General features: G+C 43.1%; 2 protein-coding genes across 4 annotated transcripts in view; one reads left to right on the forward strand and one right to left on the reverse strand.

Moving 5' to 3' along the window:
* Window positions 1-11,431, reverse strand: LOC114851251 (NACHT, LRR and PYD domains-containing protein 14-like). Of its 2 annotated transcripts, XM_029142974.3 has the most exons (9): window positions 11,297-11,431; window positions 11,079-11,213; window positions 9,208-9,277; window positions 8,864-9,083; window positions 6,629-8,432; window positions 6,357-6,530; window positions 3,131-3,304; window positions 1,336-1,382; window positions 1-1,181 (listed from the first exon to the last, which is right to left on the reverse strand). In XM_029142974.3, the coding sequence occupies exons 1-9, from the start codon at window positions 11,356-11,358 to the stop codon at window positions 631-633; spliced, it is 3,237 nt and encodes a 1,078-aa protein (XP_028998807.1). In that variant the 5' UTR covers window positions 11,359-11,431; the 3' UTR covers window positions 1-630. The 2 variants fall into 2 exon arrangements, with proteins under 2 accessions (XP_028998807.1, XP_040925843.1); XM_041069909.2 differs by lacking the exons at window positions 11,079-11,213; window positions 11,297-11,431 and adding an exon at window positions 10,622-10,738.
* The window catches only part of LOC121201641 (uncharacterized), a 25,424-nt gene continuing 22,108 nt past the window's right edge, over window positions 11,373-14,688 (forward strand). For both annotated transcript variants that reach the window (XM_029143569.3, XM_029143552.3), the window contains exon 1: window positions 11,373-11,431. The gene's annotated coding sequence lies outside the window, so the exon portion shown is untranslated. The remainder of the gene's footprint in view (window positions 11,432-14,688) is intronic.

The following is a 14,688-nucleotide window of genomic DNA, read 5'->3' on the forward strand; positions in this document are numbered from 1 at the left end:
TGTAAATACAGTAATTTTTTATTTAAGAAATGTTGAAAGCAACTACGTCATCCAGACGTTAGGTTTATTTACAAACTCATATTGGGTTATGACAAACCCTCCCTGTGGACTTTCTAGCATTTTGGCCAAAGCCAACTGACGGATTACGGAACTGACAGAAAGGAGAAATCCTAAAACCTATATTCTGAGAAGGCATTATGTAAAAAGTAAAAAACAAAAAAAGAACAATACCTCTCTCACCCTGTCGCCATCTGCCCCAGATAAAATGTAGAAAAAGCATTTTGAGCAGAGGAACTCTAAGCACCACTTTTCCATTGAAGTGCTTTACATTAGCACACACCAGAGCTAAACCTTCACAGGCTAAACAACACAGAACTTACAACATGAAGTATTGAAACAGATTTAAACAATAGAATAACTATTAACTTTTCTCCTGTGGCGACGTCCTCCTGCAAATTTATGTCGGTTTTTGCTTTACCATCAGTGTTGTTGATGCATTTCTTAACAAATTAGAGAATGTTTGTGTTCAACACTAAAGTCGTCCTACAGCTACATTAATGGGTTGTTTTACCAGTAAAGCTCAGAGAGCAGCCATTTGGATTTTTGAATGAATCCTTTCTTTGGACTTTCTTAGGACCACAATTTGCACAGAGACACAGAGGAACCAGGATACCAGACTCCAAATCCAGGGTACAGAGGCTCAGTGAATCTGTTGCTGAAGGTGTGGAGGTGGATTGGTTTATCAGATATGACACTGTAGAATGACACAGTTCCAGCAGGATAGTCCACATACACAGATACTCTGTTGGAGACAGGAGAGGAGGAGGGAGGAGTGATGTTCGCTCCTTTGTTATTGTGCCAAATATAGTAACGACCATCCTCGTAGCAAATCACACTCCAGGACTGATCGTTTCCTCCAAACCAACAGTCTTCTTTGTTTCCTCTCCTGCTGATTCCTTTGTAACTAACTGACAAATAAACTGTTCCTGTCCACTCGACCTCCCAGTAACAGCGGCGACCAGTCAGATCGTTACTACATAGCAGCTGAAGCTTGGAGTCGAATCTGTCTGGGTGATCAGGGTATGACTGGTCCTCCTCCACCCATGACACCTTCATGTTATTGTCAGACAGTTGTAGCTTCCTGTTCAACGTGTTTGTGTCAACTGCAAGTTTACAAAAATCTGATGGAGAGAAAAAAAGAGACACCATTCAGATGCAGTTTCAATCTTCCTGATCGCAATCATATGAGTAATCAGTGTGATCCGACTGAGTGATGTAGTATATGGATGAATGTTGCTGCTTGGTTTTCATGAAGATATTTGAAACTACACTTACACTTCCTCAGACCTGGTCTTAACCACTGAACTCCAGCAGGCTCCACTCTGAAAGCAGAAGGGAGGACAGATGACACTCAGTTATGCTCATTTATGAAAGCATGAAACAAACCGATTAGTCCAAATAATGTCCTGGATGTCAAGACACTGGTCATCATAATGGGCCCAGAAATGTAAGAGATGCTACTGAGACACCATCTTTAACCGGGCTTTCTCCCTGAGATCATGCAGATGGAGCAGCCCATCTGCGGCATGATCATGGCTGATCTCTGATGGATCAGGGAAATTCTCATTACAGTATGCATCGCCGACGAAGGCTCAGTAAACGGTGCATAAACAACAGAGAACATGTCTAATTATGTGAAGTACAGACAAGTATTATCCAGTATCTCTATATCTCCATTTTCCAAGCCGCTGAATCCCATATGCGGGGTCGCGGGGGTGCTGGAGCCTATCCCAGCTGGCTATGGGCGAGAGGCAGGGTACACCCTGGACGGGTCGCCAGTCCACCGCAGGGCAACACATAGACATACAACCATTCACACACACACACTCACACCTACGGGCAATGGAGAGAGGCCAATCAACCTAATGCACGTCTTTGGACTGTGGGAGGAAGCCTGCATGCAAACACGGGGAGAACGTGCAAACTCCACACAGAAAGGCACCAGGGCAATCGAACCCAGAACCTTCTTGCTGTGATGCTACCCACCGCACCACCGTGTCGCCCATCTCAGAAATTACAATTACAAATTAGGATGTAAATAATGAATGTGAACATGAAGATTAATAAAAGCACATTTTAGCTGAAGGTTAAAATGTTCAGTATAACAACAGACCTGTGGTAGAAACTGAAGGAGCTGCTCAGAGGGTGGGAGGTGTTGTCTATGATTTGTATGATGGGCCACATCTTCCAGACCACACCACCACCACACACAAACACAAGTCTGAACTACTTTCACTGCACAATTCTGGAGTCTATAGTTACTCGGCTGAACATGTCCACGCTTCAGAAAAACCTGTTTTTGCATTGAGATTATTTTTAGCCCAGTACAGGAATTAAAATGCTTAGTACAGTAAGTGACAGCCTGGCAAAGGCACTGCAGTAAAAGCGTTGCTCCAACAGTAGAGCATCCTTTGTCTTGTAGGAATCGTGTTCATTGTTCGATGCCTTGTCATTTTGTTCCAGGCAAATCCCACATAAAAAGACTGTGTCTTTGTGGATGATGATCAGTATTAACTGAAACAATCCCAACACTCTACTACTACATTCCAGCCTGGACAGCCCTTCATAACCACCAGTCTTTACTTACGGTGAAAGCAGCTGCTCTATTTAAACAACCTCTGGAAGGTAGTTTGGCAGTGTGAGCTGCTTTTCTTATGCTTATTTGTGTAAAAGGAACAAAACTAACACAACTTTATTAGAAAGTGCAGATGTTAACTTAACTAATTACATTAGGGACCTCTATTTTCAGAGATGCTGAAAAATGAATTTATGTATTTGTTCTCTGTGGCCCACTGTAACTCCCTGATTATAGGATCATGTCTTCCAGACCTCATAGGTCTTCATGCTTCTCTCTCAGAGCTGCTTTACTGTTGGTTCTGCTCTACATATAGAAAGGAGGCAGAGCCGTCAGCTGTGCCGTAACTCAGAAAGACATATGGTCCTGTTAGAAAGTTATACCACTTATTCTTCTTTATTTGTCAAAATCAAATCTCAGACGTCATTTCTATGCAGTTAAATGATCTCTAGTTTCAGTTTTAGGCTGCTCCTCCTCTGTTGGTCAGCTTAATACCTGAGAGTGTCCAGTCTCCAGTGTGGATTCTTGACTCCAGCAGACAGCAGCTTCACTCCTGAGTCTCCTGGGTGGTTGTAGCTGAGGTCCAGCTCTCTCAGATGGGAGGGGTTGGAGCTCAGAGCTGAGGCCAGAGAGGCACAGCCTTCCTCTGTGATCAGACAACCTGATAGCCTGAAAATACATGCAAGACCTCTCGTTGTCCAATGTTTGTTAATGTTGAGGCTTTTGATTCAGGTTTGGATTTCTATTATTCTTTACCATTTGAACTGGACCAATTATTCATCAACAATCAGGTTCTCAAACTGAAGAAACTAGTTCAAGACCAGGGGCCTTATGTACAAAGACTTGCTTAGATTTCCTTTCATTACCAATCAACATAGAATTGAGCGCAGGTGATTGATTAGCAGACTCCTGCCGTGACACGCCTCTATATAAATATGCTAATTCATTAAAATACAGTTTGCATCTGTGTAGTACGCCAGACGAGACTGTGTGTTAGTGCCGCAGGTTCCACACAGTAGCGGAAATAAAAAAATAAAAGTGGTCTGACATAAAGGTGGGCGTGAAGCAAAGTTTACCACCAAAGCGTCATCAAAACAGAAGTGAAGATGATCTGACCCCCTGACACAGTGTTTAGCTACTAAAAGGAATTCTCTACAATAAACCCCCGACTAGTGTTAATGCTGAAGACAGGATGTACTTTGGTTGCACACAGTTTCTATGTGCAACGGGGATTAATATTATTTGGATTTTCAAGAAATTAATAAGTGATTAGCTTCCAAACCATATGATCTACTCGTTCAAAACCGGCTCCATATTGTGGGTTTACATCACCTTCACAAGGCACAACCATTTTTATGAGGAAATAGTTATGTTGCACAATTTTCTATAATATTTTAGTACAAATGGTACTGTAATATTTCAATGCCGTCCAAACCATGAGACCAATAGCTCAAAACCTGCTCCAAAATGTGTGTCTCCTCTCACCATCTCAGTCTGGACTCTGACTTTGTTGCTAACACAGGCAACGTGAGCCGTCCCACTGATGAGCTTGTTCCTGATCCTGTCCAACCTTTTTACTCCTAAGGAGAACCTCAGCATCTTCATCTCTGCCTCCTGTCTCTTCCTCACTGCTACCGTCTCTAACCCACAGAGCAGAGCTGTCTCACCACTGTCTTTACATCTTTCCTTTGAGTCTTGCTGACACTCTTCTGTCAAACAACACTCCTGACACTTTCCTCCACCTGCTTCGCTCCACTCGCCTCTTCACCTCTTTTCAACACTCCCCATCACACTGAACTGTTGACCCTTAGTACTTGAACTCCTGCACCTTCTTTACCTCATTGCATCAGTGGTGCTCTTATGGGCATGAAACCATACTGCTGCTCACAAATCTCCACCTTCTTCCTGAGTCTGACTTCCACTACTCTTTCCCTCAGCTTCATTGTGTGGTTCATTAACTTCATTCCTCTGTAGTTGCTGTAGTTCCACATGCCACCCTTGTTCTTAAAGATGGGCACCAGAACGCGTCTCCTCCATTTCTCAGGCATCTTCTCACTCTCTTGAATCCTGGTAAACAAACTGGTTAGAAACTCCACTGCTGTCTCTCCTAGACACTTCCACACCTACACACGTACATAATCAGGACCAACAGCCTTTCCACTCTTCATCCTTTTCAGGGCCTTCCTCACTTCATCCTTTCTAATCGCTGCTATTTCTTGCTCTACAGCATCCATTTTCCTCCCTTCTTTCCCGGTCATTCTCCTCATTCATCAGCTCCTCAGAATCCTCCTTCCATCTTCTCTGTACACTCTCCTGGGTTGTTATCACCTTTTCATCTCTGTCTTAAATCACCCATATCTGTTGCACATCCTTCCCATTTTTATCCTAGCTATTCTGTCCTTCTGTCCTTCCTTCTTGTCTAACCTACAGCTCATCGTAAGCTTCCTGTTTGGCCTTTGCCACCTCTTAACTCTGCTCTAAGCTTCCTTGTACTCCTGTCTACTTTCCTCAGTCCTTTCTACATCCCACTTCCTTTTAGACAACCTCTTCCTCTGGATGCAGTCCTGTACTTTCTCATTCCACCACCAAGTGTCTTTATCTTCTTTCCTCCATCCAGATCACACACCCAGCACCTTCCTACCTGTTTCCCTGATAACCTTTGCTCTAATTTCCCAGTCATATGGAAGCTCTTCCTGACCACCCAGAGCCTGCCTCAACTTCTACCTGAATTCACAGGTTTCTTCATTCTTTAGCTTCCACCACATGGTCTTCTTTTCTGTCTTTCCTTTCTTCTGCTTCCTGACCACTAAAGTCATCTTACACACCACCATGCGGTGCTGTCTGACTACACTCTCTCCTACCACCACTTTGCAGTCACTAACCTCCTCGTCTACATAGGATGTAGTCCACCTGTGTGCTCCTACATCCACTCTAATATGTCACTGTCAAGTGTTGACTACAGCCATTTCCATCCTCTTAGCAAAGTCCACCAACATCTGTCCTTCTAGGTTCCTTTCCTTTACACCAAACCTGCCCATCATCACCTCTGTTCCCCTCACCAACATGCCCATTGAAGTCTGCTTCAACTACTACCCTCTCTCCTCTGGGGATACTCTATAAATCATCAGACTCACTCCAGAATCTCTTCTTCTCTTCTAACTCACAGCTACTTGTGGAACATACCCACTGACTACATTCACCATCACCCCTTCGATTTCTAGCTTTAAGCTCATAACCCTGTCTGAGACTTTTCACCTCTAGAACATTGTTCACAAACTTGCCCTTCAGGATCACTCCTACTCCGTTTCTCTTCCTATCCACACCATGGTAGAAAAGTTTGTATCCTCCTCCAATACTACGTGCTTTGCAGCCCTTCCACCTCATCTCCTGCACACACAGTGCATCTACCTTCCCAGCTCACTGCGTTGTGATCCAAGAACGAGCACCTCTACCAGATTCTAATACATCCTCTAACAGATCATTTAGCAGAGCACCAGTTTGCTCATATTTTCATATTATCTCATCTAATTGCAGACATGTGGCTAGAGACCCACCGTAGATCTGCGCACGTTTCTGATACATCTGACCTTAGGCGTAGATTCTTGCTCATGCCGAGTTTTGGGGCGTAAGTACCCTTCGTACATGAGGCCCAAGTTCCTTAGCGTTTTTTAATAGTTCTTTACATTTTTATGCCTCAGTCTACAAATTATGAAGGCCGTACCTGAGGATTTCTAGTGTACAATGATGACTTTTCAGTCCAGAAGACAGGAACTTCACTCCCGAGTCCTTCAGATTGTTGTTACTCAAGTCCAGTTCTCTTAGTCTACAGAACTGGGAGCTGAGAACTGAGGGCAGAGAATTGCAGCTTTTTTTTGACAGGTTGCTGTCACTCAATCTGAAAGACATTTTATAAAAAATACATTTATTTTTTGTTCTTTTGGATTAATGATTGTTATTTAAGTGACTGGTACATGAGACCACTTGGGAACTTACAGAGCTTTCTTAGAAGCTTGGACCACAGGCAACAGCCTCAGCAGAGCCTCCTCTGAAGCAGAGTATTTCTTCAGATCAAACACATCCAGATCTTTCCCTGATGACAGTAGGATGAAGACCAGAGCCGACCACTGAGCAGGAGACAGTCCATCTTTGGAGAGACTTCCTGATTTGAGGCAATGTTGTATCTCATCCACCAGGGAACAGTCATTCAGTTCATTGAGGCAGTGGAACAAGTTAATGGTGTTTTCTGTAGACAAACTCTCACTGATCTTTTTCTTGATGTACTGAATTGTTTCCTGATTGGCTTGTGACACACTTTCTGTTTGCATCAGCAGCTCTGGAATTAGAGTCTGATTAGTTTGCAGTGAAAGACCCAAGAGGAAGCGGAGAAACAAGTACAGATGTCCATTTGTACTCTGCAAGGCCTTATCCACAGCTACCTGGTAGAACTGTTTCTCTGTGCATTTGTCTTTTCTGATTTCATATCTTTGAGAGGCTGATTGCTCATCTGACAGCAGGTTGACACCAGAGTTGATGAAGGTCAGATGGACATGAAGAGCAGCCAGAAACTCCTGTACACTTAGATGGACAAAGCAGAACACCTTGTGCTGGTACAGTCCTCTCTCCTCTATAAAAATCTGTGTGAACACTCCAGAGCAAATTGAGGCTGCTTTGACATCGATGCCAGACTCGGTCAGGTCTGACTCATAAAAAATCAGATTTCCTTTCTGCAGCTGCTCAAAAGCCAGTTTCCCCAGAGACTCAATCATCTTCCTGTTCTTTGGACTCCAGACTGGATCTGTCTCAGCTCCTCCATCGTACCTGACATTCTTCACTTTGGTCTGAGCCACCAAGAAGTGGATGTACATGTCAGTCAGGGTCTTGGGCAGCTCTGTTCCCTCTTCAGTTTCCAACACATGCTCCAGAACCGTAGCAGTGATCCAGCAGAAGATTGGGATGTGGCACATGATGTGGAGGCTTCGTGATGTCTTGATGTGTGCGATGATTGCTGGGGCCTGCTGCTTATGTTTGAATTTCTTCCTGAAGTACTCCTCCTTCTGTGGGTCAGTGAAGCCTCTGACCTCCGTCACCATGTCAACACACTCAGGAGGGATCTGATTGGCTGCTGCAGGTCGTGTGGTGATCCAGAGGCGAGCAGAGGGAAGCAGGTTCCCCCTGATCAGGTTTGTCAGCAGCACATCCACTGAGGTGGACTCTGTGACATCAGTCAGGGTTTTAGTCTTGTGAAAGTCCAGAGGAAGTCGACACTCATCCAGACCGTCCAAGATGAAAACAACCTGGAACTGTTCAAAGCTGCAGATTCCTGCTGCTTTGGTTTCAGTGAAGAAGTGATGAACAAGTCCCACCAAGCTCAACTTTTGCTCTTTCAGCACATTCAGCTCTCTGAATGTGAATGGAAATGTGAAGTGTATGTCCTGGTTGGCTTTGTCTTCAGCCCAGTCCAGAGTGAACTTCTGTGTTAGGACTGTTTTCCCAATGCCAGCCACTCCCTTTGTCATCACTGTTCTGATGACTCCATCTCTTCCAGGTGGGCCTTTGAAGATGTCTTCTGGTTTAATTGATGTTTCTGCTCTGTCTGGTTTCCGGGATGCTGCTTCAATTTGCCTGACCTCATGTTCATCGTTGACCTCTCCAGTTCCTCCCTCTGTGACGTAGAGTTCTGTGTAAATCTTGTTCAGAAGGGTGGGACATCCTGATTTAGGGATGCCCTCAAACACACTCTGGAACCTCTGCTTGAGGTTGGATCTAAGTTTGTTCTGACAACCCCCTGCAAGATTTCCTTAATAAAAACATATAAATATGATTATTAGAAGCCAAGCATGAGAAGGTAATGTATGCACATCCCAAAACTCCTTCTTCAGGCGGATGAAAATATTATTTTCATGATTCCCAAGGGCAAAAAGAATAAACCAATCAAGTCTGTAAACTAATTACAAGTAAAATATTAGAATACATAAGCAAACAAATAAACTAATGACCTCAACCAACAGCATTACTTATACAGACACTTTCTCAGAGTATGAAAAAGCCTGAAAATGTGTTTTGAAGTAAATTAGGGCTCTGACTAGCTCAGCTAGCTAACTAATCAGACTGTTTCAAGACCCAGTTGCACAGACTCACAAAACAAAAGATGACAGAATTCAGAATAGAAGGATGCAATATACAAAACCTAAAAGCACCTCTTCATTTTAAGCCCTCGTCTCTTCTTACCTCTCTGTAGACAGTCAGCCAGCTCCTCCTGCTTCATTGTTCTCAGGAAGTTCAGTACAATTTTCTGAAATGCATCTCTGCTGCTCCTTCTCTGCGCTTCGTCTTCACTGTTCAACACCTCCTCGTCCTCCGTCTGACTCTCTGGGAAATTTGACCCCAGAATCTTTTGGATGTGCCTCAGCTCTTTTTTCACAAAAGTGAAAATTTTGTCCTCCAGCCGCTGGAACAGGACAGAATATGAATGTCTACTAAAACAGTGGTGCGAACATCAGATTAATGGTTTACAGACTGAAAATTCAGACATCTAAAATGTGCAGCGCGGAGATTATTGTTAAGGTACATACCATAAATACAGAATTAAGGTGTGTTTCATGCTCCTGGGTACTTGGATTCTCTGAGCTCCTCCAGTCAATTCTGTGAAATATGAAGATCAGACTCACATTAGTATCACAGTTAATACTTACTTATCTTGGCTGGGAAACGTTTTACAATAAGAAAAAAAACAAGAGCCATCATCTCTGCAACAATGGCTGCTGTAAATCAGCTTTGTGTTTTTAATATTCTCTTTAATACTAATATGAATAAACATACAAGCCTATTTATTTGCATTAAATACATTTTTCATAATTTTACTAATTTATTCAAATTATGATGAATTGTAAGGAATTCATTTAAAGAGATTTAAACAGGTTATATACACACTGTATAAACAGTGGGTCAATTATTAAACTTTATTGTACTGTAACTACACAGCTGTGTATGTACACTACTTTTAATGACAATGAAATGACTATTAGTACTTCTACTGTTACAAGTACAGGACAATGAAATGCAGTTTAGTATGTGCGAATCAATCAATTATAAGTAGTGGACTTTAAGAATTACGTGGAACAGAGTAAGAGCAGAAACTCAGTTTAACTGAGATTTGCAATGCTTCTTATAAGGCTGAGGCCGAAGACTCAACAAGTGCTGAATGTAAAAAGTGTCTGGGTCCAGTGGTGACAGACACATTTCAGTGTTTGCATGAGCTGGGTAGATGAGGAAGGCATGCTGGGAGGTGGGGCTCAGCAGCGCTGGTACCACATTGGTATTTTAGAGCATTGGCCTGGGGAGTGGAAAGTCCTAGGTTCAAACACCCACCAGAGCAACAAGTGTGTCCTTGAGTAGGACACTTTGCACTAGCTCCCTGGGGCGCTTTGCACGGCAGCCCACTGCTCCTTAGGGGATGGGGGAAATGCAGAAGACCAATTTTGTTGTCACATTGTAAGATGTAATGATGACCAATAAAGACTTTGTTTCTTTCTAAACCAAGTGAGCTTAGAATCTGAGGTAACCACTAATCAGGAAAAAAACAGATGGGCAGCACAGACAGGGAGAAAACCAAGCAACCTGCCAGGTAGGTTAGGTTAGGCTCTGTCTGGGAGTTTGAGCCTATGATTCAACCTGTCGCTGTGTAACTGTTGGCGTCACTTCACGATGTGTTCTGAGTTTGTTCTGCAGTGAGGAGTTGTGGTGCCTTTAGTTTGATAGTTGAGGACGGAAGCAGTGGGTTTGCTGTGACTGACTGGGTGGATGCATTTAAGGCTGACTATGACGTCTACTGTCCAAGCCTCTTATTTTCTTAGGTTATTGCAGTTCCACATGGACCATGTGAAGAATCTTTTCTTTGATGGTTCTGGTTTTATTTGTAACGTAGTTCATAAAGTAACTGCTGCTGAGTTTCTGACTTTCTAGCTTAGGGTGTGCTTTGAGTTGTACCACAGAACTGAGTTCCTCTAATCTGCCTTCAACAGTGACGCTGCAGCATATTCCACCTGATGATTAAGGCGACTGCTCTGTAGCTCCATGACGATGAGGCAGAAGATGGTGAATCATCTGCTTAAATCACATAAACATCTGCTGCAGCGCAGGTTGTTTCCAGTTCCCAATGTCTGTTATGGTCAATTCAACAGTTATTATAATACTTTGGGAGAAGAACTGTTAAAAGATCAACTTCAGCCCCATAAGTTATGATTAACGCTGGTGTGGGTTCATTTACCTGCTGTGTTAAACCAATAGAGTCCAGTCGTGAAATAAATGCAGCATTTAGACAGTTAGTGTCAACATGAATGTTAACTTCACTTTAAGTCAGATAACTTTTCAGTTAGTAACTGTGAACACGAAGCAGGAGCAGGTGCAGTACTGTAACAGCTTCTCTGGTTCTCTTTCAGCTCACCTTGTTTCAGCATCAGGTCGGTTATCCTTAAAATCAATGATCCACTTAAAGGAGGTGTCGCTCTTTAAGGACACATCGCTGGATCCAGGTTTCCATCCAGCTCCAGCAGACTGCTGTCTGTGCTGCTGCTCTGGGCTGTGGAACATAACACACAGCCTTCAGTGTAAGCAATGATGCTGCTGAGCTCTGACATGGAGAAGACGCAGACAGACACTCACCTCTGAGCTTGGCTGGTGGTTTGAGAGGGAGGGACTCCATCTTTGTCGTCACACAGACTCATGCTGTCTGGTGAAACCAGTCTCAAAACAAGATGGTGCAGTTGATACTCACTTAAGATGAAGACGAACTGACAGGTCTGTGCATGTTTGTCACTTCCCCTCAGGCTGGTTTAGTAGTTGGACTCAGCTCTGGTTTCCTCTTTGACTTTAGTGGATTCCTCAAGCTGTAAGACTTACTTATTTAGTTTCTTTTCATATTTATTTATCTATCATATTTGTGGGTTAAACGTTGTGGACTGTCTGTTAGTCTGCAGCTGGACCGTAATACTGAAAACAAACACATTATAAGACAAATGACCTTTTGTTCCTGCACAGTCACAGTAGCTGCCGTTTTAGTGAAAGCATCTGTCGGGAACGTGGCTTCAAGATAACGGCTGAATTGTGAGAGAAGTCGCTGGTGCTTTTTCTTTGCTTCGCATTAAATACTTACAGCTACAACGTGGAACAAACTTTAGCAGTTTCTATGGTTCCCACAGCTTTTATAAACTATGACTATTATTTAATCTTAATGTTAATCAAAGTTATTTTACCTTCACGCGATCAGTCTTCAGAAGAAAATGTTCTGCGTCACGTCGTGAAAGCGAAACAAAAAACTTGAAGTCATTTCCTGCGTCTTTTCTTCCGTTGACTTGGAGTCAGTTGGCAACCGGCTACCGTAGCAACGGTTGCTACGGTTACCATTTACCGGGCTATACCGAACCCTCTGGATCGGACCGAACCGACCATTTGTGGTGATTTCCCGTTTCTGAAAATGTTTGCGGTGTTAATCCGTAAAGGAATGCGTGTATGTGTTCAGTGTGTTTCAGAGCGGCCTTTGGTTTAGCCTCTAGACAATAGAAAGATTTTAATACTGACAGCTGGAAACAGGCTCAGTGGAAAAAGCAAACACTGGCTTTACTTAAATTCTTTTGCTTTGTTAAACTTGTGTTTTTCTTGGGTTTTGTATAAAGCTGTGTTTTTTCTAGGGCAATCAATTCTAAAGTCTATCCCCGGGGGCCATTCAAAGCCACAACGGCCAGATTCCATACGACCCTATATGAATCATAAAGCTGTAAAACGTAATTCACCCTTTCACCACATGGTGGCAGCACCGCCTTAAAGCCGTCTTCAGAGTGAGACTCAGCCTCAGCACTCATCAGAAAGAAAGCGAAAGGAGTGAATCACTATTATGACCACGCTTAGTTTTTTATGTCACTTCATGCATCGTTGTGATAGTTAAGGAGAAGTTAATCCGCACCCTGCGATGGACTGGCGATCCATCGTGACCCCGCGTTGCACTAAGTGGTAGAAGATGAATGGATGGATGGATGGATGGATGGATGGATGGATGGATGGATGGATGGATGGAGGTTAATCCTCACATCATTTGGTGGCCATGGCCCCATGGCAGCTGTTTATTAGGTGGTAAAACCATTAATGATAATAGAATATGAAACACATTTTCTATTTATGTAATTTGTACATTATTATAGACAAAGAATAAAAACATTACTTTGCAGTATAAACTAAAAACGCAAATGTCTAAAATGTGATCCGTGGATTTTCCCTTGAAGAACATGTCTAAAGTTTTTGTACACGTATGTTTCACCTCTTTGTTCATCTCAATAAGAAGCTGCTGCTCCCTGAGTTTAGGTCATGTTTAATCAGTGATTCTGTGATCGATGAATGGGGTCTGTCAGCTATCTACACCAGGTTGACTGAGCTGCTGCTTCTTATGCTGACTTGGCAAACAATAAACCAGGATAATTTTGGAACAGGTAGAACCAGAATGTTTTGTCCTTAATCCTACTTAGGTGACACGCCACCAGGACAAAATCATGTTTGGAAGCAGCACAAAGACCAGATCTGAGTGTTTATTACAAGTTTAAAAACATAACCAGTCTGTCATGGTCCAGCAGAGGTTTAAAAGACTTCTTCACACTTAAATCTGTGTGTTGTGGAGAGAAGAGAATGACTCAGTGTTTATAGAGAATACATCCAAAGGTGAAGATAAAAGGCCCAAGAGTCTACAAGGACTCAGTGGCTCCCACTCAGACCTCTTTGTCTAAGACCTGAAGGGCTCTTCAGGTCAGACGTAGGCTATAATATGAATAGTGGGTGATACTGCAAATGTAACTTAAAGTGCATCCAGTCCATCAATTACGCTCCTCTTGTCAATGACACATGAACAAAAAAGAATGAAAGGAATGTCTTCTTACTGTGGAGCCACAGACCAAGCAGCAGTTCAAACTGCTTCTCACGTATTTGCTTTTACACCAAACCTCAGTTGTGTCATAAAAACTCCTGAAAAACGCAGTTTTTATTTTTATACAACCTGATTACAAGGTTCCAATAGAGGCATCCAATAACAGGCAAAACACAAAATCTAAATTCAGAACAATGAGTGGATCAGTCAAAACGTACTGTGATTTTCATGTTAAAAGCCTGAATTCAACATATAGAACCAGAATAAAGACCTGTGTGGAGTTAACACTGTGTTTTGTATTTAGAGTTTTTATTTGTGACTTGAAAAGAAGACAAACTCTCCATTACTGTATATTTAACATAATTCACTACTTATTAATAGAAGGAGAACTACTGTGACTTTAGAGTAGAGGCGCTGACCTGGTTCCTCCACAGCTGCCGTCTATGAGTCGCATGCAGCCTGGGAACCTGACACAAAGCGTCCTGTGGTTGTTGGTTCGTGATGTGAGCGTGAGCTGCGAGCGGCCGATGATGTCTGTGCGAGGAGATGTGGTAGACCTCTGCTGGACACACACTGTGCACCAGTCTGCACCCAGTGACAGGAAGAGGCGTGTGGTCTGTGTCTGCAGTGGAACTAGGCTCCACAGCAGCTGCTTCGTGGTATCAGCCTGGTGTTCACCAGAACATGCAGCTCTGAGCTCTGTTCCATTCTGTGCCTCCAGAACCCTGATGGACGGGTTTGCTCTCAGAACCTCAGATGATCAGAGTGACTGGGACGACCGTGCCCTGGTTCTGATCCACATGGATCTGTGCGTCGACACCAAACAGTCAAGTCTTGGTCCACAGCCTGAACTCGCGTCCACAGAACCAGAACCAGTCACTGATTTGGTTGCTTTGTAGACAAAGAAGAAGGACTGAATATGTCTGTAAAGAGTTTAACTCTTTCTTACCTTTAGGACACAAACACTTTAAATACCAGTGAGACCCAGTGGATGATGCTTTATAAACCAATAGTGATAATAAGTAACATTAGTGAACAACGTTTGATTTGATGGAGAAGTCAATGATCCTCATGTGACACGAGGCCTTGTTTAAATCATGATTAGAACTTTCTTTAGACTGGATTCACAGTTTAACTGATCAGGTAC

Source organism: Betta splendens, chromosome 1 (assembly GCF_900634795.4).
Source record: "Betta splendens chromosome 1, fBetSpl5.4, whole genome shotgun sequence".
NCBI lineage: Eukaryota > Metazoa > Chordata > Actinopteri > Anabantiformes > Osphronemidae > Betta > Betta splendens.

Excerpts from the sequence above, each read along its gene's own strand:
- LOC114851251 (XM_029142974.3), bottom strand. The coding sequence starts at position 11,358 with ATGAGTCTGTGTGACGACAAAGATGGAGTCCCTCCCTCTCAAACCACC. Across the intron at positions 9,084-9,207 it reads ACCTTAATTCTGTATTTATG|CGGCTGGAGGACAAAATTTT; the intron begins GTATGTACCTTA and ends GTCCTGTTCCAG. Across the intron at positions 3,305-6,356 it reads TGTACACTAGAAATCCTCAG|GCTATCAGGTTGTCTGATCA; the intron begins GTACGGCCTTCA and ends ATGTATTTTCAG.